General features: G+C 38.6%; 1 protein-coding gene across 4 annotated transcripts in view; it reads left to right on the top strand.

Annotated features, from left to right (window-relative positions):
- The window catches only part of phkb (phosphorylase kinase, beta), a 98105-nt gene that overhangs the window by 26815 nt on the left and 48546 nt on the right, over nt 1-22744 (top strand). For all 4 annotated transcript variants that reach the window (XM_040011110.1, XM_040011111.1, XM_040011113.1 and 1 more), the window contains 8 exons: nt 3105-3212; nt 4076-4156; nt 6826-6941; nt 10090-10153; nt 13085-13180; nt 15883-16080; nt 21330-21387; nt 22064-22141. In XM_040011110.1, coding sequence (XP_039867044.1) covers nt 3105-3212; nt 4076-4156; nt 6826-6941; nt 10090-10153; nt 13085-13180; nt 15883-16080; nt 21330-21387; nt 22064-22141 — 799 coding nt within the window. The remainder of the gene's footprint in view (nt 1-3104; nt 3213-4075; nt 4157-6825; nt 6942-10089; nt 10154-13084; nt 13181-15882; nt 16081-21329; nt 21388-22063; nt 22142-22744) is intronic.

Below are 22744 nucleotides of genomic sequence, written 5' to 3'. Positions count from 1 at the left end.
TGAGGTGGCTGTTTATGTTTATTTAAAGCAGCTCTGTTCGTACTGAATACAAAGTTATACCGAAACATTTAGAGATTACTGATGATAACAATGATAATAAAAATATTAATGCTTAAAATACATTGTTTAAAATGTCACCAGATCTTTTCTCTTCCTTCAAATAATCAATTCCTGTATCATTAAACAATGTCCTGAGGTGCTTTAACTTAATTATAACAAATAAATAAATATAATACTTGTGTGTTTTCCTCAAGGAATTGGACAATACTGCAGGGGAAACTCATGAAACAGAGCTAGTGAACAACAGATACAACATGCTATATAGATGCTCTGCTTTTATGCTGATTTGCATTGAAATTCAGGCAGCGTTATCATCCAGAACAATATTTGTTAATACAAATTTTTATATATGCAACAGAGGAACTCACTGTCCGGGCTTATTAAGGCTGCAAACAACACTCTTTTCCATTTCTATATTTAACTAACACCGGCCTTCTTGTGTTACTGTGACATCCCTATCCTTAATACATACATACAGTGGTGTAAATGAAGTTCTTTATGATTAAGAAATAAAAAAACTCTAGATGGCCCTGTGTGGAAAAAGTGATTGCCCCCTAAACCTGATGACTGGTTGGGCCACCCTTAGCAGCAGCAACAACAGCTATTCAAGGATTTGCAATAACTGTCAATGCTGTGGAGGAATTTTGGCCCACTTACCATTATTGCTAATCCAACATCTATTTCTTTAACATATTTTAAGTCATTTTTTGTCAGTTCAGGACTCTGCAACTTTACTTTTGTTTTTTGTAATTTTTTTTTACTGTGCTCCGAATGCTAATTATGTGCCAGTGGCTGCTGGAACACTAAATAGGCCAATAAGTCAGTGTTTTTGTATACGGCTTGTTACACTGCCTGAAGAGACCAAAACATTGATCAATTCAGGGATATGGTCACAGATCTAAGCGTAAAAACGTGAGCTGATCATTTAGTCGTGATGATCTAAACGGTTATTGAGCTCACTGTATCCCTTTAACATAACTTGGTTTTGAAAATGAAAGTCATTTCCTTTTCAGTGAGAAATGATAAGGAATTGCAGTTAATTGACTTGATGAGATGCAAGAGTTTAGCTAAAGATGGAAAATAAGTGCATGAAAGTGGACTGTTAAAACAGCAGGCGTTGAAGTAGTTTGCTAAATTGAAGCACATATTGGCGCATTGCAGCACTTGAAACAATAAGCAAGATCAGGGGCCTCTTCAAATATCCCAAGAGTGGAGCCACTTGACACTGTGGCTCTGCAGGAGCAAGAATCAGGGAGACCACTACACAAAAGCAAGTTTTATAGAAACATAAACAACAGCGTTAGCTGCTGACAGAGGTACCCCTCTTATTCTGTACACATACGCACATAAGCATTACTCACTATGGGATGGCAAGAAATGGAGCAGTTTCAGTGAAAGTGGGACAGCGGGTCTCCACTATGACCTGACTATATAGCAAAATAGGTGTGTGTGTGTGTGGGGGGGACGACGACAAAAGAACACAAATAAAAGAGCTCATAGCGTAAAGTACAGGAGATAGAGAGCTAGAAGTAAGAAAGAAGGTAGGAAGTGGGAAAAAAAATGGAGACAACAACGAGGGATTTAATGATAGAGAGAGCAGTGAGAGAAGCAGAGAAAAGAAACGAAGGAGGTGAAAATGGGACAAAGGGCCAATTATTTATAACTGTGCGACAGGACAGGCGGCCCATCTGTGATTTGGTGTGTAGTGTAGTCGATGAAGCAAACACATGCGAAGCCATCAACAAACCACCGAGGACAAAGCACGACTAAAATGTTGTACATGTCTTGTTTTAAACAGTGTTATCATTTTGGTTGCCATAATCTGGCCCTTGTGTGGTCCCGAGCAGAGATGTTTGTACTGTAACGTGTAGCGTGTGGTGTTGTTCCCTGATTAAACTCTTCACTCTTTATCAGGTTATTTTATTAAAAACCAAAACAAAAGAACAGATTATGTGCAGCATGTATGATTGTAGTGGGGATGAACTCTTGCAGCCAGGATTGTAAACATTTAATTTTTTTGAAACGGCTTAAAAATGTTAAAGAAATGTTAGTTCCTTTAAACCTTTTGAATCATATTTGTATGGGTATAATAGATTGAAGTGCATAGATTGAAAAAACAGTGCAGGCAGATGGTGGTTAAGATTTAAGTAGCTGATTAAATTTAAGCAGCAAGCCTAACTGAAGTGAAAAAGCTGCAAAGAAAGCTAGAATAAGCTGAAGTGGCAATTGAAATGGAGGAGTCAAAAAGGCAAACAAACAAAGACAAACATTTAAATGGCCTAAGACAAAGGAGCCAGATGTGGAAATCCACTGACTTCTGTTAAGTAAGACTCAAGTTTTTGCCTTAACTATATGCAGACCAATTATGCTTACATTCTGATCACCCTTCACCCCAGCCTTTGGAGCCAGGAAAAAACTCTGGAAGTTGATGGGTCAGCAAAAGTGAATGCAGTAAAAGAAGTTCAGTTTGACCGTTTAAATATAAAAAACAAACAGCTTTAGCTCAAGAGAACATGCTGAAAGGAAGTGAAGTGTAATTTAATTTTTTTTCCATTCACAGCAGTTATCTCAAGATGCCTGAGAAAATTATAGAAAACCAATGTGAGTAAACAGTTGGAAAAAAGAAATCCCGGGGATGTGGGAATCTGTCGTGACAAGTTGACATGGGGGAAAGAGAAGAATGGACAGAAGAGGATAGAGAAACAAGAAGCAGCATTGAATTTGATTCGTTAGAATTGACATATGTAGAATTAGAGCAGAGGTGCCATCTCTGCCTTAAGCAGTGCAACCATAAGAGACATGACAGACATTACATTGTGTAAAGAAAGTTCATCACCGTGTTTGACTCAATACAAAAGGTTTCGGTTGATATGTTTTTGAATTTGTTGAAGGCTACTCTAGTATAGCTAGAGTTTCTTCTAGTAACCTCTGTGGGGCCATGGATGTCTCTCCCTTTGATTTTCTCTCTCCCTCCCTTTACCCTGGACCTTTTTTTTCCTCCTTTCATCTCTCTCTCTTTCTCTCTCTCTGTGCATCTCTGTTAGGTGGAGGAGTTTAAACAGGATCCTAGCCCCTCAAAGTGTCTGCACTCTGTATTCCATGTGGACACCGGAGATGAGGTTTACTTGCACGGCGACTACCACCACCTGCAGGTCAGCCAGCAAGCAGACAAGTGAAAAAATGGGGCAACTACCAAATGAAAAAAAGAGCGTTTAAATTGAATTCTTCGTGCATACACCTGTGTGTTTGATGTGTGTGCGTTACCTAGGGGTTTTACTGTATATTGTAAAAAAATGTAGAGTAAAATTTGCCACCCTGGTATTTTATTTTGTGTCACATATTTAATATAACTTTAGGAAAAAATGAGGTCAGAGAAGGAGGTCTGTAGTAAGTGAACCTTGCTAAAGATGAATGAACAACAGGATGAATAAAATAGACAATCAATCTCTTTGTGACAGGTTTTGTTTCAAGTGTTTTGAGTGGGGGGGGGATTCCATTAAAATGTCTCATTTCCTCAGCCCCTCTGCCTGGCATGCATAGACGCTCAGAAAAATGACTTTCTCCGAGAAGTGCTTGTGCACTAAATTGGCACTAAAACGGCTTGTTCCTCTATCAGTGGTATTAACAGAGGTCAGTTTGGTGTGTAGCATTTGAATGGAGAATGCATTTCTAGTGAAGGGTGGCCAATACATCAAGAGAGCTAGAGAGAGAGAGAGAGAAATCGAAATAAAGCTGCAAGGTTAGTTGCCTGTGAGGGGAGAAAAAAACATTCAAAAATGTAAAAGAGGTAACTTATTTATTGATTATTCTATTTTTTCCAGCAACTTCACCATTGTTGATGATTTCCAATGTCAAAAGTTTAATAGCTACTGCAAAGTCTGTCTCATTCTCTGCACTGTGCGAGAAATTGAAGACTAATTTATAAGTATGAAGTTATTATACGGTGTATGTGCAAATGATAGTAATTGCTTTGATGGCATCTTATCCACTCTACTTCCCTCTGTCACCTCTACAGATCGATGCCGTTTCTTTATTCCTGCTGTACTTGGTGGAGATGATCTGCTCTGGTCTGCAGATCATTTTCAACACCGACGAGGTAAACAAGGCGTTAAAATGACTGCGGTTTTCAATATTAGGATCTAAATGTTGGCCTGTTTATCGCTACATTATCTAAACTGTGAAGCAGAGGCAAATAGTGTCAATCTCTGGTCTCACTTGCTGTCAAGGTTAAATGTACTGATTATGATTATAAACTGCATGAAAAATAACTACAGAGTTGTTACATTTTATCACTTTGTGGATTTTCCATGGTGCTGTGCATTTATGGCAATGTTGTATTTTAAAACATCTCACAGCTTCTCTAATCTTTGGAATTTTTTTTTTTTTGTGAAATTCTGTATTTATTCTAAAATACACCACGATATAGTTTAAATGATCTAAGTAATCTGATGCTACCTTCTGAAGGTTGAGCTAGCTGCTGTAAAGTAAGACCAAAGGGTCTCTAAAGCCAGTTAGATATATCCTAAATCCCCTATAGATATCCTAGAGCCGACACAAATGCAGGATCAGGGGACAGTATCTCACTTTTATAGCTTGGCTCACATTTATGCTCTTGCTGAGCCGCTCAGTTGACTTTCAGCAGAGAAACGTTTAGATGATTTCATTGTGGAAGCTTAAATAGCCTCCTGAGAATCGAACCGGTAACGTTGTGTTTGGCAACACACCAGCCCTCTATTACTGTAAAGCTGAACGGTCTCTTGTAGTTTGATTTATCTGTTGGTGTCATTTTTTTTGCCTTTTTTATGTTTGGCTCTAAATAAAACAAGAAGGCAACTTGGCTGTTAAGTTTACACACTGTGCTGTTTATTATGTGGCCCGCAGGAGTATTTGGAACGTCATTAATTCTGTTAGTTTTTACAGCCTGCTCAGCTTTACTTACCGCCACAGAGCAGTGAAATTTGTGCCCCTGGTAAAGGAATCCATTTGTTTACTAAATTGAGCTTATCTTAAGAAAGTAAGGACATGGTGAAACATTATACCACTAACCAATTAGTGAGCGTACACACACCTCCCAACCCAGTCATCTCTCATTTTTCTCCATTTCTTACTCCGAACAAAGCAAATTGACAATGTAACTTTTTTATGAGGGCAGTCCTGTTTGTGCAGCAACCTTAATTTGCATGGTTAAACAGTGCTTATTAGGTTGTGTAATACAAACCGAAGCACGCCTCCCCCAATCTCACATTAACAAACATCAGATGCACTGAGCATAAGGGTTTGAGATTAGCTTTCTCACTGAACACTGTTTGAAATGTGTTTCATTTGGACTAATCACATTATTAGAGTGTTTATTAGTTTGTTGTTGGCTGTCACTACTTGTGAAGTCCATCGGTGTCCACTTGACTGAGCTGGAAGCTGCATTGCAGTATATTTTTTTTTCTTAGAGTGGCATAGAAAGGCTGATGCATGTCCTCTGAGAAGATACACTATCGACCTCCTCCCAGATGCCATTTTCAGTTTCATGCAGCATGAAATGGAGCGACTCATTAGCCAGTTTGTATGTCTGGGGTGCTTTTTTTTTCACACAGGAGTATATGTGAGAGCTGCTGGCACATGGTAAAAGCAGAAGCACATGTAGTGTGCTTTTGCCAATGTGCCCACATTCCCAAATAGTCAGCCCCCCGCCCCCCACAAAAAAAGGAAAAAAAAAAAAGCAGAACTGGCCAGGATGGTTTTCTAGCAGCAGGGAGGGGAGACAGAGGGACTCATTTGGCCGACGGGCAGTAACATTCATTAAGATACCATTAAGATACTAAAAAGTTCCCCTCGTTAATCACTCTGCTCATAAAACCCCCCAATAAGAGACCCGGCAAACACCTTTCCCTCTTTCCCAGCCTCATCTGCTTTGCCCCCTCTTTCTCTGCCCATCCTCACTGCCTGGCCTATTTAAGACATGCACAGGTTCTGTCTTTCTCTTTCAGCTGTTTTACTCTCATCTCTCAATTCCCCTCCACCACTTTGTCATTTTAGATTAAATCTACCATCACTCAAGCACATACACCAGTGTGCTGGCACATTATATGTTTCACTTTTTAGTTAATTTTTTCCTATATGTATACTGTATAATTTTGCAGGAATCTGCGTGGGCCAGATGCTAGTTATAAGAAACATCTGAAATTGGCTAACTGCAATTTTAAACATTTCGATGCCGCTGTAATGTTTGGTGGAATCAACAACACTACTGATGAGTTTTTAGAGCCTGTATCTAAAGGGTGGCATTTGTTTTAAGTTGAATTTGTAAAGTGTGTTGATTTAGTGTCTTTATAGTTGTGGGTAGCTGACAAGGCAATGAAGCTCTAGCTTCACATACTGGTGCTCTATCCTGTTTAATTACAGTCTAGCCATAGGGTCAGTTTCACCTTGAGCATGGATTAGAAATCAGCTTTCTTTTTCACCGTAGTAACCTTTGTAATGAGAGAGTTATACTCATCACCCCAGATCAGTATCAAAGGTCATCTATCAATGGATCCAGACGTTCATTTATATATATATATATATATGTGTGTGTGCGGCGTGCGTGCACAGCTGCATTTTACGTTATGTACTGCGATTCCACTTTCTTTTTGGACACATCTTCTGTCTCTAGCCCCGTTTATGCATGCATGGGCGTGTGTGTGTCAGTATACTCTGTGTATGCAGGTTGCATAAACACAGTATGTTGCATTTTTTCCAAGTGTCCCATGTATGTTTGTTTTCTACATGCAGGTTTCCTTCATCCAGAACCTGGTTTTCTGTGTGGAAAGAGCATATAGGGTACCTGACTTTGGCATGTGGGAGAGAGGCAGCAAGTACAATAATGGCAGCACTGAACTGCATTCCAGGTCAGTAAAAAGAAAACACACAAAAACATTCTCTCCACACTCTCGTTTTTTTTTTTTTGTTTTTGTTTTTTTTTAACCTTACTTTTGCTTTTCTCTATACTTTTACCACTTTTGTAGTGCTGGCCAGAATATGTCCTGTATGCAGGGTGCTGCAAAAGTCCTAAAACTCTTAAGTTACATACCTGAAATACGGTCTATGGGAAAGATGTAACACCAGAAAAAAGATGTGCGAATGTGTCAAATATTCAAAATAAATGTTTTTAGAGCAAACCCATATTTCATGGTTAGCACGGTTGTCTCACAGCAAGAAGGTCCCGAGTTCACTTCCACCATCAGGCCGGGGTCTTTCTGAGTGGAGTTTGCATGTTCTCCCTGTGTTGCGTGGGTTCTCTCCGGGTACTTAACCTTCCTCCAACAGTCCGAAGACATGCAGTTTGTGGAGTTAGGTTAACTGGTGATTCTAAATTGCCCTTCGGTGTGAATTGTTGTCTGTCTCTATGTGTTAGCCCTGCGACAGTCTGGCAACTTGTCCAGGTTCTACCCTGGATCTCGCTTAAGACAGCTGGGATAGGCTCCAGCGCCACCTGCAGCCCTGAAATGGACAAAGGGAAGAGAATGGATGGATATATTTTACATATATTTAATATGCTAAATGTGTCACTTAAGAGTTGCCATTTTACACATCCACTCGTCTAATGCATTAGGATGCATTTGGAGTCATTTTTTGTATGTATCTGATGAGTAGACCAATATCGAGTCACCTTCCACCACCTTGTCCACCCACACCTGAGGGAAATGCGTCACTCTTTAGCTGGTAAATTCTTCACTGTGCTCACCTTAGCTGCTCATGTTTTTTTTCTTTTCCTCTTTTTTTTAAATCTTAGCAGCTGTTGCTTTAAATTGGGGATTGAGCAGTGGGTTTAGCAGTAAACTGAGGTGCCTACTGATGAGTCACAAGAGAGAAACAATCGTTTTTTAAAAATGCAACAGTGCTTAAATGCTCCATGGGCCAAGAGAAACTATACCTTGATACTCTTCTAGTTTTATAAATACACCCGTTAAAACAGATCTTTTAGTTTTACTAAAGTATTACTTTGGTTTTCTTCTTATGCAACTGCAAATCAAATTTGCCTGGGCCCTCTGTTTCTGTCTCACTGTCGGTGAGTGCAGCACTTGGAAAAACAACAATGATGTAGAGTGTTCCATCTTCTTGAAATTAACTACAAAACCCCTAATTATTTCAGATTTTTAGTAATAGGGCTCTGAGTTAAGTTTATTTGTAATATCTATGTATTTTAATTCACTAGATTGTGAAATTCTAATGGTTTTTGCCAATGACTGTTTTCTAACAGTCATTGGTTTTTGCTTATAGAGAAAACAACATTAACTATAGCAAGAAGGACTCTTATCTATTCAATCTTCTTTTTCTTTCCTGTCCATATAAATAGATCAGCGCCAAACAATAAATGTAAAAACACTGTATTTCCTGCAGGAAGCAGCAGAAATGTGGGAACATGTAATGCTTTTCTTTATAATCAAGTCTATTTGATCTAGTGAGGTGTTTGTCGGGTCAGTGTGTACTGATGGAAATGTCAAATCAGCACAAGTTGGTAGCTAAAAAAAAATGTCAGTCAGCAAGTAAATAACCTATATTAAAAGAAAATGTAATGGACCATCCATCTGAATGGTTAACCACCATGCAGATAAGGATTTGGAACAACCTGTTCAAACACCAGCACTGTTCTTAGCCCGTGTTGACTTTTTGTTACGTTTTCCCTAACTGATTTATCATCCAAGGTCAAACCGGCCTTCCTCTCCTCGCTCGGTTTCTTGATAAAGATCCTCAATTTCTGCTATTGCTTATCTCTGAAAAGCATGTCTTTTTTTCTTTCTCCAACAATCCAGAGCTATTGGCACCAGCCTGTCAAGATGTCCTCAAGAAAAGATAACAAATTCAGTGTATTGAGGAGTGCTGTGTCTTCTCGTGTTTCTATCTCTCCACGCCATGCTTTTGGATTCCCCCAGTTAATGAGTTGGCTTATATATGTACTTTTGTATTAATTACCATGGCGTATCCAAAAACGAAACAATTCAGAATGGCTCCATGGAAACACGATCTGTATAATAATCAAACTCCATATTAGAACCATTCCTCATCTGTCACGTCTGGCTTCGAAACACGAATATGGCTCTAAGCTCACAGGATTCACAATGGATCATTCCTGAGCAGTCGGTGGTTCTGTCAACTGCAGAATCACAATCACAATGAGTTTGTCCATTTTTAATCAAGTAAAGAAAAGTTGGTGTGTGTGGATCAATACTGAACCACTGTATGTAAACACACCTACTCTCAGAGTAGCAGAAGACTGTTGTACAGTCTGCAGCAATATTTTCATCATGCGAATCCTTATCTCCACCTGTCAACCGACATGGTTGCATCATCATTTTACTCTGGTCCTGATTCCAAGCGTCACTTTTTTCAACACCCTGGGTTTCCACAAAGCTTTAAAGCATTCTATGTACATGTGAGGTACTGTCAGGATTTCTGACCACTGCTGTCAGTTTGCGCGTGTTTGTGTATCTCTGTGTGTTACACAAAACTACTTTCAGCAGAACTCTTTTAGAGGCTAAATTAGCCTCCCATCATCTGTACTAATGCTTTTTAATATGTCAGCACATCTACCACCAGTCAGTGGCAAGTTTCCTGCATTTTTTCCCTTTCTCCTCTCTGTTCTTTTCTAGGGAAATCTTGGTAGGGTAGAAAGGGAAACAAAATGACAGTAAAATTGATTCACATTTAGGCTGCATTGCAATCACAGTAGCCAGCCACTGTGAAATGCACTATGGTTTTTTTTTTTTCTCTCCTCTCCATCATCCATTATCGAAAGTAGACCACAATCTCAGGAGCCTTCAGCTTTATTGAATCCTAACAGATAGCCATTTAAGATTCAAATGTGATTCAGAAGGCTTTCTGGTGAACCTTGGGGACTTTTGACATTTTCAAAACACATTTGGTTCACGTTGCATCATTTTTTTCTGCTTTCTTAATAATGAAAAATAATATATTCTTAAACTGATCAATGTTAGATTGAATTATGCTTGCTTATTGTATGTTTTGGTGAAAGTTTGCAGTTTCTTTTCTTTTCAGCTCTGTGGGCCTTGCTAAAGCTGCACTGGAGGCCATCAATGGATTCAACCTGTTTGGAAACCAGGTATTTGATTCCCTGACTTCTTATACTTTGCCACCTCTTCCGAACTCACATTGATTTGTCTCCTGTTTAACTGTGCCACCAGGTAGTAGACTGCATTATAGCCCATTCAAATCTCCTCTGTACATCAAGAAGGTATCCTAGCTGGGTGCAATGTCACCCCGATGACCAGCCTGAATAGTAGAAAACTGCAGTTTATTTACAGGTAGACAGCATCAGTGTAATTAGTGCCGCTGTCACTGTAGCAAGATTGCTTCTCTGAGTGGACGATTGATCAGGAAAGTATGTTTGTGCATGTTTGTGTTTGTCTCAGCAAATTGTTTGTGCTTCTACAGACTATGATCGATGGCCACAGTTGAATCAGGTTTCCCTCCAAATTTCAGAGGCTGTTTTTCTGTGTGCAAAGTCCATTAGTGGATATGTTTCTTATTTATTTATTTAATTTTTTTAGGAGAAGAAAACAGAGACATTCATTATACCTGCTAATGGATTGGAAAATGAAGCCTTCCACTTAGCAAGCTTCCTCTCTTATTATCTTTTCTTCTTATTTTCTTCACTCGGGTATTTGCCCAGAATGGTTTGTGTGGCAGTTCTCTCCATTTAAGCTTAGACTCTTTATCTTCTCATCGTATGTGGCTGTCGGGTATGACCGTAAAGTTGCTGTTTGTGTTTCTCTTCTGAACATCTGCAAAATAAAGGATTTAACTGTGCCTGAAAATGGATTTTGTCATTGAGCTCAAGCTTGTTGAAAGAATCAATTTATAGAGGTGGCTGCTTTATGGTCCATGCTGTATGGGGCTTCTGTACATGTGAGAGAATGAGTGTGCCTGTCTCTGCCGGTCTCGTGCCCCTTTGTGGGAATGCTACAAGCTTTCCAGTTGCTTATTAATGATCTCTATCAATCTTGATGTCCCAGCTGACGCTCATCCCTCAAGCACCAAATGTAGCTCCTTCCCCTCGACGCCCTAAACCGGAACATTCAGTACACTCTTAACTCTTCTATCATACTTTTGCACACTCTTGTGGCTGTATATCACAGTTAGCCTTTGTATTACATGGACAGACACGCATCCTTCAGTTTTGGAAAAGTCACACCCGACCCCTCACCACAGCCCCCTCAAAGTCACACTGAACGCATGATAGAAGCCTCTCGGTGTGACAAATTGAACTGGGCGGATAAAATTGATCTCACATGAGGAGGATCCTTCAACTTTAAAGCCGGTCTTTAAATTCACAGTGCTGTTTACACACGGCTCTACAATCAAATCCCAACACATTCTAGTTTCTCTCAAGGGACTGTCACCTAATTCACACCGTGTCAAGAGCAGGGATAAAGCAGAGCCAAGCACATGCCTAACAAAGTCCAGTTTAATATATTTCTGTAAATTAAATGTATTTCATACATATATCAGTGCATAGAAAGTGGTTTCAAGTTAAAGTTCAAAGTAAATCATTATAGTGTCTTTAAAAAATGGGCTTTAAATAATTGACATTCAATCAATGTTCATAGCAGACCATAAAAAAACCCAATGACATCAGTGGTTTTTTTGAGAGGCGTGAGCCAAATCCTCACAGTAGGTGGAAGGATGGTTGTATTGAGAAAAACCTGAAAATAATTTATATTGACAGATATTTGCCTTCAAAGACTATCAAAGACTGCAGGTTATAGTCAACTTTTTTTTTTTTTTTTACTTCAGATCACTCATGAGGATGCATAGTGATAGATGCACAAGGAACAAGCAGTGCTTAGTTTTCTAAAATCAAAGATTGTTTGAAGAAAACCTTAAAACAGCATCCACTGCTCAAAAAGGGTTGAGCTGTTGCACTGAGAGTATTCTACAGATTATGTCTTATCTTAACTCATTGCCTAGTTTTTTTTTTTTTTATTGCTTAGTTCTGTTGGAAGAGATATTATGCTACAAATATACAGTGCATATTCAAACTTATTTTTTATTTTTTGTAAAAGAAGTAAATAGAAAAATGTAGTAGTTAAAGCACGATAAGCTGGTTGGACTGTCTGCTTCTGCTTAAAAAATGTGACTAAATAAAAGAAGACAAAATGGCTCAAATCTAAAAGGCAAAAACACTCATTTTACATGCTTGCTTTGGGGGTTAGTGTTTTTATACGTTGCTTTTCTAACACTCTGTTTTCTTATGTGGGTTTTTTCACTAACTTGTCACACAGCTGTCTACACTGGTGGCTAGCAATTCACTATGTGTGCACTATGTAAATTTCTAGAGGAAAGCTTGCTGATTTGACTAAAAGCCCTGACCAGATGTGTTTTTTTTCTTTCTTTCTTTTTTTTTTTTTTAGAAATAAAAAACGCGACATTGGCAATATTCATACATAATGCATCTGACTTGCATTAGAAACTGCTTAGCAGTTTGGGGGAATTGCCCACTTGGTTTCATATAAGCACTGCTGATGGATGGATGAAGTGCAGTGGACTGTTTTGTTTTTTTTTTTTTTTGTTTTTTTTTTTTAGAACCTGAAAAATGGTTTGATTGCTTCCCTTACTGAGTAAAAAGCACAAAATGTTCCCCCCCTTCCTCTCGTGGAAGTGTTTAAGTGCTCTGGATGGACAAACTGCATCGTGGTAGTAGTGCTTCATTTTTGTACAGCGAGACTTTTAAAGTGATCGGATGACTAGCTGTTGTTTAAGCACTCCCACACTGCACTTCAATAACATGAGCAATCCAAATATATCTGCCTGGTTTTACAGCAAAACAGTGTTTTGATGTGTGGAGGTGTAATACCGGAGGCTTTGAAGCCAAATAATTTTAAGCATTTCCATATTTATTTATTTATTTTTATTTCTTTGGACAAATGGAGGACTTTGTGTATGTTTGTCGTTTTGCACGTATAGAGCTATATGTTACTGTGAAGCACAAATTGTTGAGCTGTAAATTGAATGCTTTTCTTTTATGCCGCAGGGCTGCTCATGGTCTGTGATATTTGTGGATCTGGATGCTCACAACAGGAACAGGCAAACCCTTTGCTCTCTACTACCCAGAGAGTCTCGCTCCCATGTGAGTACATCAATCAATCTATTGACTGTGTGCATCTTCTAAATAATTTTAATAAAACAAAGAAAAGCATACAGATTTTACAAGTAACAAAAGGCAGAAACGACACAAAGCAATATGTGCAATAGAGCACTTTTCTTCTAAAATTTGCAAAATATTATCAGCTTCATATCTTAAACATCTTGTGGAGCCATTCACTCTCAGAGTGCAGGCTTTTCCGTGGTTCCTAGAGTTTCCAAACGTAGAATGAACTTAAGTCAGTGCTTTCAACTATCAATCCCCGCTTTCTGTGGAACCAGCTCACAGTTTGGAGTTGAGATACTGGCACCCTCATACTTCTACAATTAGGCTTAATACGTTTCTGTTTGATAAAGCTTGGGGTTGTAGTCAGGATTCTCTCTGGTAACCATTTCTTAGTTATTTCTTCTTCATTATGCATTTCATTCTTGTTTCTCTTTTCTCTCCTTTTTTCTCTTCTCTTTTACCTCACCCCTAAACCCTTACCCTGGTTCTGCTGGAAGTCTCTTCCAGAGAAAGAGGGGGGTTCTTTCTTCCCACCATTGCTTGCTTCATAGGGGATCGTCTGATTGTTGTAGTTCTCACTCTAATTAGTTTTTACCTTACAATATGAAGTGCTCTGAGGTGTCTGTTCTTGCAAATTGAATCAAACTCAGTAAACTGAATTTCACTGAAGGCTTATGACAAATTGGTACATGGTCTTGGGATGACAATGTCAGTCCAGCACAGTGAGCACTTTGCATTTGCTCAATTTTTAAAATATTTAAACTATTAACTATTGTAGAGAAATGTTGAACCAGCATACAGGAATGTGCAGTCAGAGCAAAAAAAAAAGAGAGAGAGAGAGAAAGCTTCGCAGTGCTGCACTCCCACAGTATTTTTATGATATCCGCCTTGCAGTGATCGTTAAAACAGTGATCAAGTAACCTTTCGTTTTGCTCTAAAATGCAACAATCTTTTAAAATAGTTTATTCAAAAATCAAGAATCTTATTTTTATTTCCTTTTTGTTATTTTGTCTAAATTGATCATATTAGAACTAGAATAAATATTAAAATATCGTTTAAATGTTGCATTTTGTCTGTGAGCTGATCTCTTTGTTCTTAGAAAAATATCCACAGTTTCACAGCATGACGCAAACGTTTCCCCCAACGCTCTTTTACGGTGTAGAGAAGCAGCTTGTATGCATAGGCTCTACAAAATAGTAGCTTGTCACGCATATGTCAGATAAGGTTAATTACACACATCAAACAGACCACGCACTCATGTCAGTGTGTCAGTAGATATCAATTCAACAATGTATGTTCCTCACGGTGCAGTCATTACACTGCCCGTACCTGAGCTCTTGATCGTACACCACTGACAAGAAATGGCAAAAGTAAGAGCTGGATATAGAGATGCAGGGAGGTAAAGCTCAAAGAAGAAAGCGTGAGGAAAATCTTTCCTACTTGCCAACACTCGCAGGCACTTAAATCATTACAGCTGTGTGTCTGTGTGTGCGTGTGTGTGTGTGTGTCGAACTTGTAAGCCAGAATTGTCTAGTCACCAACAGCCTGGGAGGAAATTAGTGTAATTAGACGATCAGCAATGGCATTATAGACATAGGAGACTGACATTAAGAAGTCTGAAGGAGTGCAGGAGACACCAACAATTGTCAGGATTGTGTCAAGATATGCAAAACATCAATATATTATCACTATGTCATGTAATATGTCAAAAGATTGAAATTTAGTATTCAATTCTAGACACATTCAATACCTGCACAGAGTGTGTTGCAAGCTGATATGATTTCTCAGCTGTAGCTGCTGAGGATGTTACCATGTAGATTAGGGTTGTAACAAGAAGTTGAAGAATATAAATGAATAGGACTAGACAGAGCTACACCTGGCTCCTCTGTGAGCTGCAGAGATATGTGCAAAGTATAAAAAAGAAACGCGCTACAAAGGAGAGCAGCAGAAATCAAAACAGAACAGAAATCTGGTCCTTAAGCGTTCATAGCCACGTCCATGTCAGAGCGCTTGTCCCTGCAGTTATTTTATAGATTCCAGTGCTCAGACAGGATATGGAAAGGCTTTGATTTTTGGAATCTGCCGTCTATTAATAAACTTTAAATATTCATAGCTGTTTGCAGTGAAGCTATGCCCTGATAGATTTCATTTCCCTTGCTTAATAGAGTAAACCAAACAATAAAATGGGACTATTAGATGCTCAGTCACAGTGGTTTGTCAAGCCTGATAACAAGATTCGTTCCTAACCATAGCCTGTGTGTAAATGTAGTCAGTGTTGTAGTGTTTTATTTATAAACCGACACTTTCACTCCTAAACATACTATGGGCATTCACGCATGTTTAATAAATCTTTCTGTAGAATATATAGATGTACAATAAATTATCTTATTGGCTTCCCTCATTTTATACTCAGAAGTTATGCAAAGTGACTGTGAGATGCAGTCATTGGGAAAAGTTTTGGTCCTTGTGGAATTTTCAAAATATTTCTCTGACCTAAAATGCCAGTGGATTTTTACACAAACACTAAATGTAGCTAAAAATATATATATATTTTAAAAAATGAAGTAAAAATATCAGCCTGGAAATATATATTATATATAGCAAATGTGGCAAAAACTTTTCACGTAGTTCATAATTGTTGTAAATCTTTTTTTTTTTTTTTGTTTGTTTGTCTCCGGCAGAACACAGATGCAGCTTTACTTCCAACCATCAGCTATCCTGCGTTTGCCGTTGATGATGATGCTCTTTACACTCAGACACTTGACAAGATTGTCCGCAAGCTCCGTGGCAAATATGGCTTCAAACGTTTCCTCCGTGACGGCTACCGCACCGCAAACGAAGACAAGAATCGCCGCTACTACAAACCTGCTGAAATGAAGGTTTGTACTCGTGTTTTCTCTCTACATTCTGTTCTTCTTTGGATTAAAGCCGCAGTTTTTGTTTCATTTTAAATAGCTCATTTGTATTTTGCCAATGCAAAAAAGAAATTATGGGCTATATTCCTAAAGAAGATAATGTGATCCAAAATGTTTCTTGTTGTCCCAGGTTTTAATAAGATGGTCATTAGCGTAGCAGTTGAAATAAAAATTATATCTGTGAATAATATGCTTCAAATCTAGTAAATGGATTTTAAAAAAATTAACCCGACTTTCCATTAAAGAAAATGATCAGTTAGAGATTTACGAGCAGTGACATTTTAGAATTTTTAGACATCGAATAAATATATTGTGGTTCAGTGTGCTGACAGCTACACTTCTAGTCCTTTTGTCATGGTTTGTGATTCTTGTTGAGTATTTTCTTTAGTAATTTTCTCTTTTGTTATTCCTAATCTGTTTTTGCTTTTGCTTTTTTCGTTTTACCTCCTTTCTATTATTTTTATCTCTTTTAAAATTGTCTGCGCTGTTCTTATCACCTCTGTTTAATCTGCCTCACATGTTCCATAGCAGCTAATTATTCACAGAATTAAAGGATGATACTTTATTAGGTACACTTTGCTGCTTCAGAACTATCTTACCTCTTTGTTGGTAAAGTGCTGGAAACATCTTGGTGAGCCAGTCCAGTTTGAATTGAACCTTAAGGTGCATACCTTGACTATAACAAGCAATTGAGTTACCGTTGTCTTATTGTTAGCTCTAATTAGTTTGGTCATTCACCTCAGACTTCTGGCATCAGCAAGGCATTTTCCCCCCCCAGAGAACTGATGTATATGCAATATTTCTTCTCTTTTTGGAACACTCTTTGTAAGTCATGGAGATGTAGATCAGCAGTTTCTGAAAGTCTTAGGCCAGCCCATCTGGCACCAAAAACCATGCCATGTTCAGAATCACTTAAATCACCATTCTTCCCCATACAGATGCTCAGTTTGAGCTGCAGGATGCCTAAGTGTGTTGCATTACTGCCATGTGATTGGCTGATTAACTATTTTCATTAGTGAGCAATTTAGCAGCTGAACAAAATGACGAGGGTATGTGTGCGTGCGTGTAAAATATAGGTTTTATATAACTGAGTTGAACTCAATTGCCAGTAACCACAAGCACAGCTAGCAATGCATAACATGTGGAAAAGTTCAGCTTGAAAGTGCTTGACATTTCAAAAGTTTTCGAAATTCATAATCCTCCAAAGGTTTCATCCTTTTATGATAATGCTAAGAGATCTGCCTGCGACTTAGCCTCTCCCATTCCACGCATCCTAATCCCCCAGGTATTTCACCCTAAATCTTAGCATACATGTGTGTGGGTGCGCTGGGTATGCAGCTGAGTTGTTCCTTATCAGTGTGTATGCTCATGCATATACACCTATGTGAATGACCGGGCATTCATTGTCCTTTAGTGAATTCCCTGTGATCCTGGCCAAATGACAGTGCAGTCACTTTAGAAGCATATCATGAGTGAATCGCAGGCTGGACTCTTAATACTAAACAAATCATTACTTTACCTGGAGAGCTAGCCTGCTAGAATTAATGAGCTCAGAGAGGCATTAAGTAAGAAAGCAGAGATCTGTGAGTTTAGACAGATGCTGGAGTTTCTGTTTGGCAGTGAAACACTAACTGACTGTTTCAAAAGGCCTAATCAGTTGTACCTAGTAGGGTTGTATGTAATCAAAGAGTCACCTGACAGTAATATGATTCCTTAATTACATTCATGATTCATTAAAAAGGATAGTTATCACTTTGTAGTGACAAAAGGTGACTTTTCTGTCTGAAAGGTGAGGCTGAGAAAAAAAAGATTTAAAAAGGCACTGATGATGGAAGTGCTTGCTTGATATGTCAGAGTGGGCACTCATGGGGCTCCAACTCTGAACCACTTTGAAATGAGCTTTGTTTAATCCTGCGGCTAATAGGATACAAAGACTCTAAAGACTCTAAGAATTATCAAACAATGTTTAATGCCTCAGTTCCTTCAGGCTCCGTCCTGCCCTTAGTTCGACCAGCAGGCAGTCAGATTTATTGTGGAAGACACTCTGGCCAGTTAACGTTTCATAATGTAAAAACCCAATTATTTTTTTTAATTCATTAATTTTTTTTTATTAATGAATTAAAAAAAAGTGATTTGCCAGTTTCAGAATCCTCGCTGATTAATAGTGTTACAAATATAGTCGAAAAGCAATACCGCGAGTAAAATGTTACCTCTTTTGAGTCATAAGCCACCTCACAACAAAATGAAATGCTTTGAGTGTGTCTGACACAGTTTGCGTTTTATCTGGAGGAAAGAAATCACAGGTAGGCCGGGTTCCCCTGCAGAAGACATTGACTAAAGTTGTTGTTGGTGTTTAAGAGAGAATTCACAGCAGGGCAGACGTCTGTGCTCCCTGTCTGTTTACCATTGACAGAGAGCAGCGGCAGCAGCCTGTGTGATAGACAGTTTTACCAATCAGTCGAGCTGCTCAAGCACAAAACACCAGGGATCCCTGTCTGTTTACAGCCTCAACGGGCCAAAAGGCACAGGCCTCACTGGGTGACTGCCTCAGCTCTCCTGTTCTCTCGTACTCTCTCCCCCCCCCGCCACCAAATACACCCCTCCCCTGCTTCTCTATCTCTTTATGCACTTGCCTTTCTTTTTTCCTTCCTCTCTATAACCCACCTGATCGCTGCTATTGCTTCCCGTCTTTGGTGAAATATACACCTCGAGACCTGCAGATCTACATAATCACAGAGTGCCGACATTTAAAGAAGCACATTAATACAGACATGAGTATCCGCTCAGTGAAAAGCACCTTCTAAGTGTGTTTGTACGAGCATGTGTGCCAGCTCAGCCAGGCATTTGTTTTTGCATTAGGATGTCTCTGTTATCTTCCATCAGCGCAGAGATTATTGAAAAAGATAAGGTACAAAGATAGTCAGAACTAATTACTTTTATAGATAGAGGGACTAAAATGCAGACACACACACACGGACATATGCACACATGCATTTTGTATCGATGGATTTGTTTAAGAGGCTAATAAAATTCTGCAGATTGTTTGATCTTTTTATACACTGACCTTTATTATTTTTAGTGTTTTTCCAAATTTGGTGACTAAAGGTGGGTTATTGTGTAGGGACAGTGTTTTGAGTTGATCCTCTTTAATTAAGCACTGAATTACTAGAGTGAATGATTGTCTGCTTAGCTTTATTGTCTATTGTAAGTGTGACTTGTAATTGAATGGCTTAAGATTTTTGTTCGTTTGTTTGTGCATGGGTGCTTGTGTAAGATACAGTGCAAATACGGTAGATGAAGTGTGCAAGATTCAGAGAAAAATCCAGGAAGTGATGGTGTGAATTCAAGTGTTTATTTGGGGAACTTTTGTCTAGCTGCTGCCACTTGGTGCTTTTGATTTATTCACATTCATTTGACAGCAATGTGTTTATGAGCTGACAGGTTTAATTAAATTTAAAAAAAAAAAACTGAATAAATTGGCCAAATAAGGGGAAGCAAGGAGGGGAAAAACACTGAATGGTTTGATAAGTATAAAAAAATGATAGAAATCATATGCCATGGCCTACAAAGTCACTAGTTCTTACTTGTGGGAAGAGGCATGGGTTACATTTTGCACTGGATTTGTCAAAACAGCAACTGAGTTAATCTTTTAGAAAAAATTATGTTCATCTTAAATTAGACAAATGTGTGCCGAGGGTTTTGAAGTTGTTTTGGAGGCTAAAGGAAGCCGAACATCTTACTGAAATGACTTGGGTTGGTCTGTTCCAGGCAACATGAGAGCTGTCAATCAAACTTTGTTGCACACTAAACAGCTGGACCACAACCAAGCAATCTGCTGCATGTCTGGCGTGAGAAAGTGAATCAGTCAAAGGATTCTGATTTGTGATTTAGTATGAAAACACAAGCAGAACTATCTACTATAAAATTCATGTATTTAATGTGAGCCAAAGCTCCCATATTTATAAATAGTTTGAATTAAAAGAAATTATAGGATTAGAGGCAAAACCCTTAACACTTGGTCAACTATTGTGGTGGGATCAGGTGGCTCAGTTATGCTGTGGTGACATTGTGCTGATGCATTTTGGCTTCACTTGACCTTTTAGAGGGAAGGGTCACTGCAAAATCACCTTTCTTCTGTGATGGAGCGCTTCTGTCATGATGGGAGTGGTCATTGAACTACGATGAATTTGAGTATCACGCGTTATGGCCTTCACAGTCACCAGATCAGTCTCCACCACCATCATTAAAACATCCAAAAACGAAAATGTTTTGGAAGAACATGCCTCTAACAAGCTTTCAGAAACTTGAATAAATACCTTAAAGGGTATATTGAAGCTTATTTGTGGCCTGACTAATTATGTATGATAGCTTGCAGTCCCATTTGTAACACGTGGTATAGTTTATTGATTGGATTTTTGTTTGGACTTTATACTTTCAACTTTAGGTTATATAAAACTACTGTGAACCTCACATTCTAAAATGTCAAGAAGAACTGGACCAGAACTAAAAGGCAACATCCATCCATCCTCATCCGCTTTATCCGAGGCCGGGTCGCGGGGGCAGCAGCCTAAGCACCAATGTCTTTTTTTTTTTTAACTTAAGCACACAGCGAGTAGGTATTTATATTGTTAAGCATACATTGTAATTCTCTTGTCTTTGTTATACTGAGTGAAATCTGACAAATCTTTGATATTGAAGGTCTGAGTTCACAGGCAACATGGCAGTGTTTTTTGCCACAGTGTCATTTTCTGAGCGCTGCTCTTAAGTGTTTGTTGTTGCTAGGTTACAAATAATACCTTATTTCATGTTAGGCTGTAAAAGACTGAAAGCCAAGATTTTGATCATTCAGTGATAGAGAAGTGACACTGAGTCCTCAGTAAAACTAAACTCCGACTTTCTCTGTGTTTTTCCATCTATGTGTCTGTCTATCGTAAACATACTAAACTTTCACACCTCTAGATGTCCTCCTCAAAACAAACAGCCAAGTTTTTGAATTAGAAAAAAAATGACCTTGTAAAGGATCAGTAATATTTCTCTCTATACTGACAGGTTTCATTCAGAATGTCACATCCTTTATATTTTTTCTCTGTGCCATACTGTTCCATATTCAGTGCTGCTCAAATTCAGCTTTAAAGCTCCTGCGCCTTTCTTCTCTTTGTGAAACGAAAAAGCAATAATTCCTCCCCTCTCCTCCTCTCTCTGTCTTCCTCCAGCTTTTTGATGGGATCGAGTGCGAGTTTCCCATATTTTTCATCTACATGATGATTGACGGTAAGCCTTGTTCTATCCATTGCTGCTGTTATGGTGCCTCAAGTGGGTCATTGCCATGGTATAAGACAGACTTATAGCGTTTTACAGGAAATTACGTTTTTCTCTGGTTTTAGAGGACATGGATACACACTTTTAAATTATGTGACCTTCTTTTTTTTTTTTTTTTTTTTTTTTTTTTTTTTTATTTGTTAGTGACCCAAAGTAAATGGTCAGAAATAAATGAAAGACTCTAGTTTTTCCTAAGCATTTCTTTCTTCCTTTTTAAAAAAAAAAAAAATCTAATAGCCCCTTTGCCTCTTTATATGCCACAGATTTTTCTTAAGACTAACAGACAACCTGCAGGGCCTGTTGCTCTATATGAAGCTATTCATCTTTATTGGCTCTGCTCAAAAGAAAAAAGGCAGTTAAACTGATCCAGACGGATACATCAATAACCAACAAGCCTCTACAATGAAATGCTCTTAAAAAAATCTTGTATACCTAGGAAGATTTTTATTGACAGTGCCTCACCATTTTTCCAGTATTGTAAAACTATTTTATTAGGGTCACTTTGCCTGACTGATGCAGTTAACAGTTAGATGTGAAAAAGCATTTTCAATGTTTTATAGTGTGTGTGTGTGTGTGTGTGTGTGTGTGTGTGTGTGTGTGTGTGTGTGTGTGTGTGTGTGTGTGGTAGGGGTCTTCAGAGGAAATAAGGCCCAGGTCAAAGAATACCAGGAACTCCTTGAACCCATCATCTTTCAGTCTTATGAGGGTGAGTAACCACATAAAAGCCATCATGCACCCACACACATGCAGTGACTGCTGAATGAGGAAAACCGTGAACTCCTGACCAGAAACATATATAATATTATCTCATCTGGCCTGTCAATATAGTTCTTTTTAATACTTTTGATTCTGTTCTCTCCCCTTCTGGCAGCGACAAACTTTCTCTTATTAAATCAGTTTTACATATTCATACACCACATACCAAGGTTCACAGGGGTGATACATCCAAGTGAACTCAACCTTCCCTATGAGCAAAAGAGCCTGGCTCATACATTCACCGGTACACATTGATGTGAGAGGACACAGTTAAATGATGAGGATGTCAAGAGCTGGGTGTTTCTATTCATCTATTCATAAAAGAAATTGAAATAATTGGAGTGCAGAAAGGATAATGATGTGAAACAGAGCTGACTTAAGTTACCCTGAATGTCTCTGCAGAGCTCTTTGTACTGGTTCTGTATAAATTAACAAAACTCCTGAAGTTAATTGGCTGGGTTTTAGAGGAGAACACAAAGGGAGTGTTTTCTGTTTTACTGTTAAATACTTATTAAAAGTGTAAATCCACCAATGGATTTTGTACTGTCAGAAG

The sequence above is a fragment of the Simochromis diagramma genome, unplaced genomic scaffold (assembly GCF_900408965.1).
Source record: "Simochromis diagramma unplaced genomic scaffold, fSimDia1.1 OVJJ01000603.1, whole genome shotgun sequence".
NCBI lineage: Eukaryota > Metazoa > Chordata > Actinopteri > Cichliformes > Cichlidae > Simochromis > Simochromis diagramma.
Note: the sequence above shows the minus strand (reverse complement) of the source record. Positions and strands in the feature narration are given on the sequence as shown.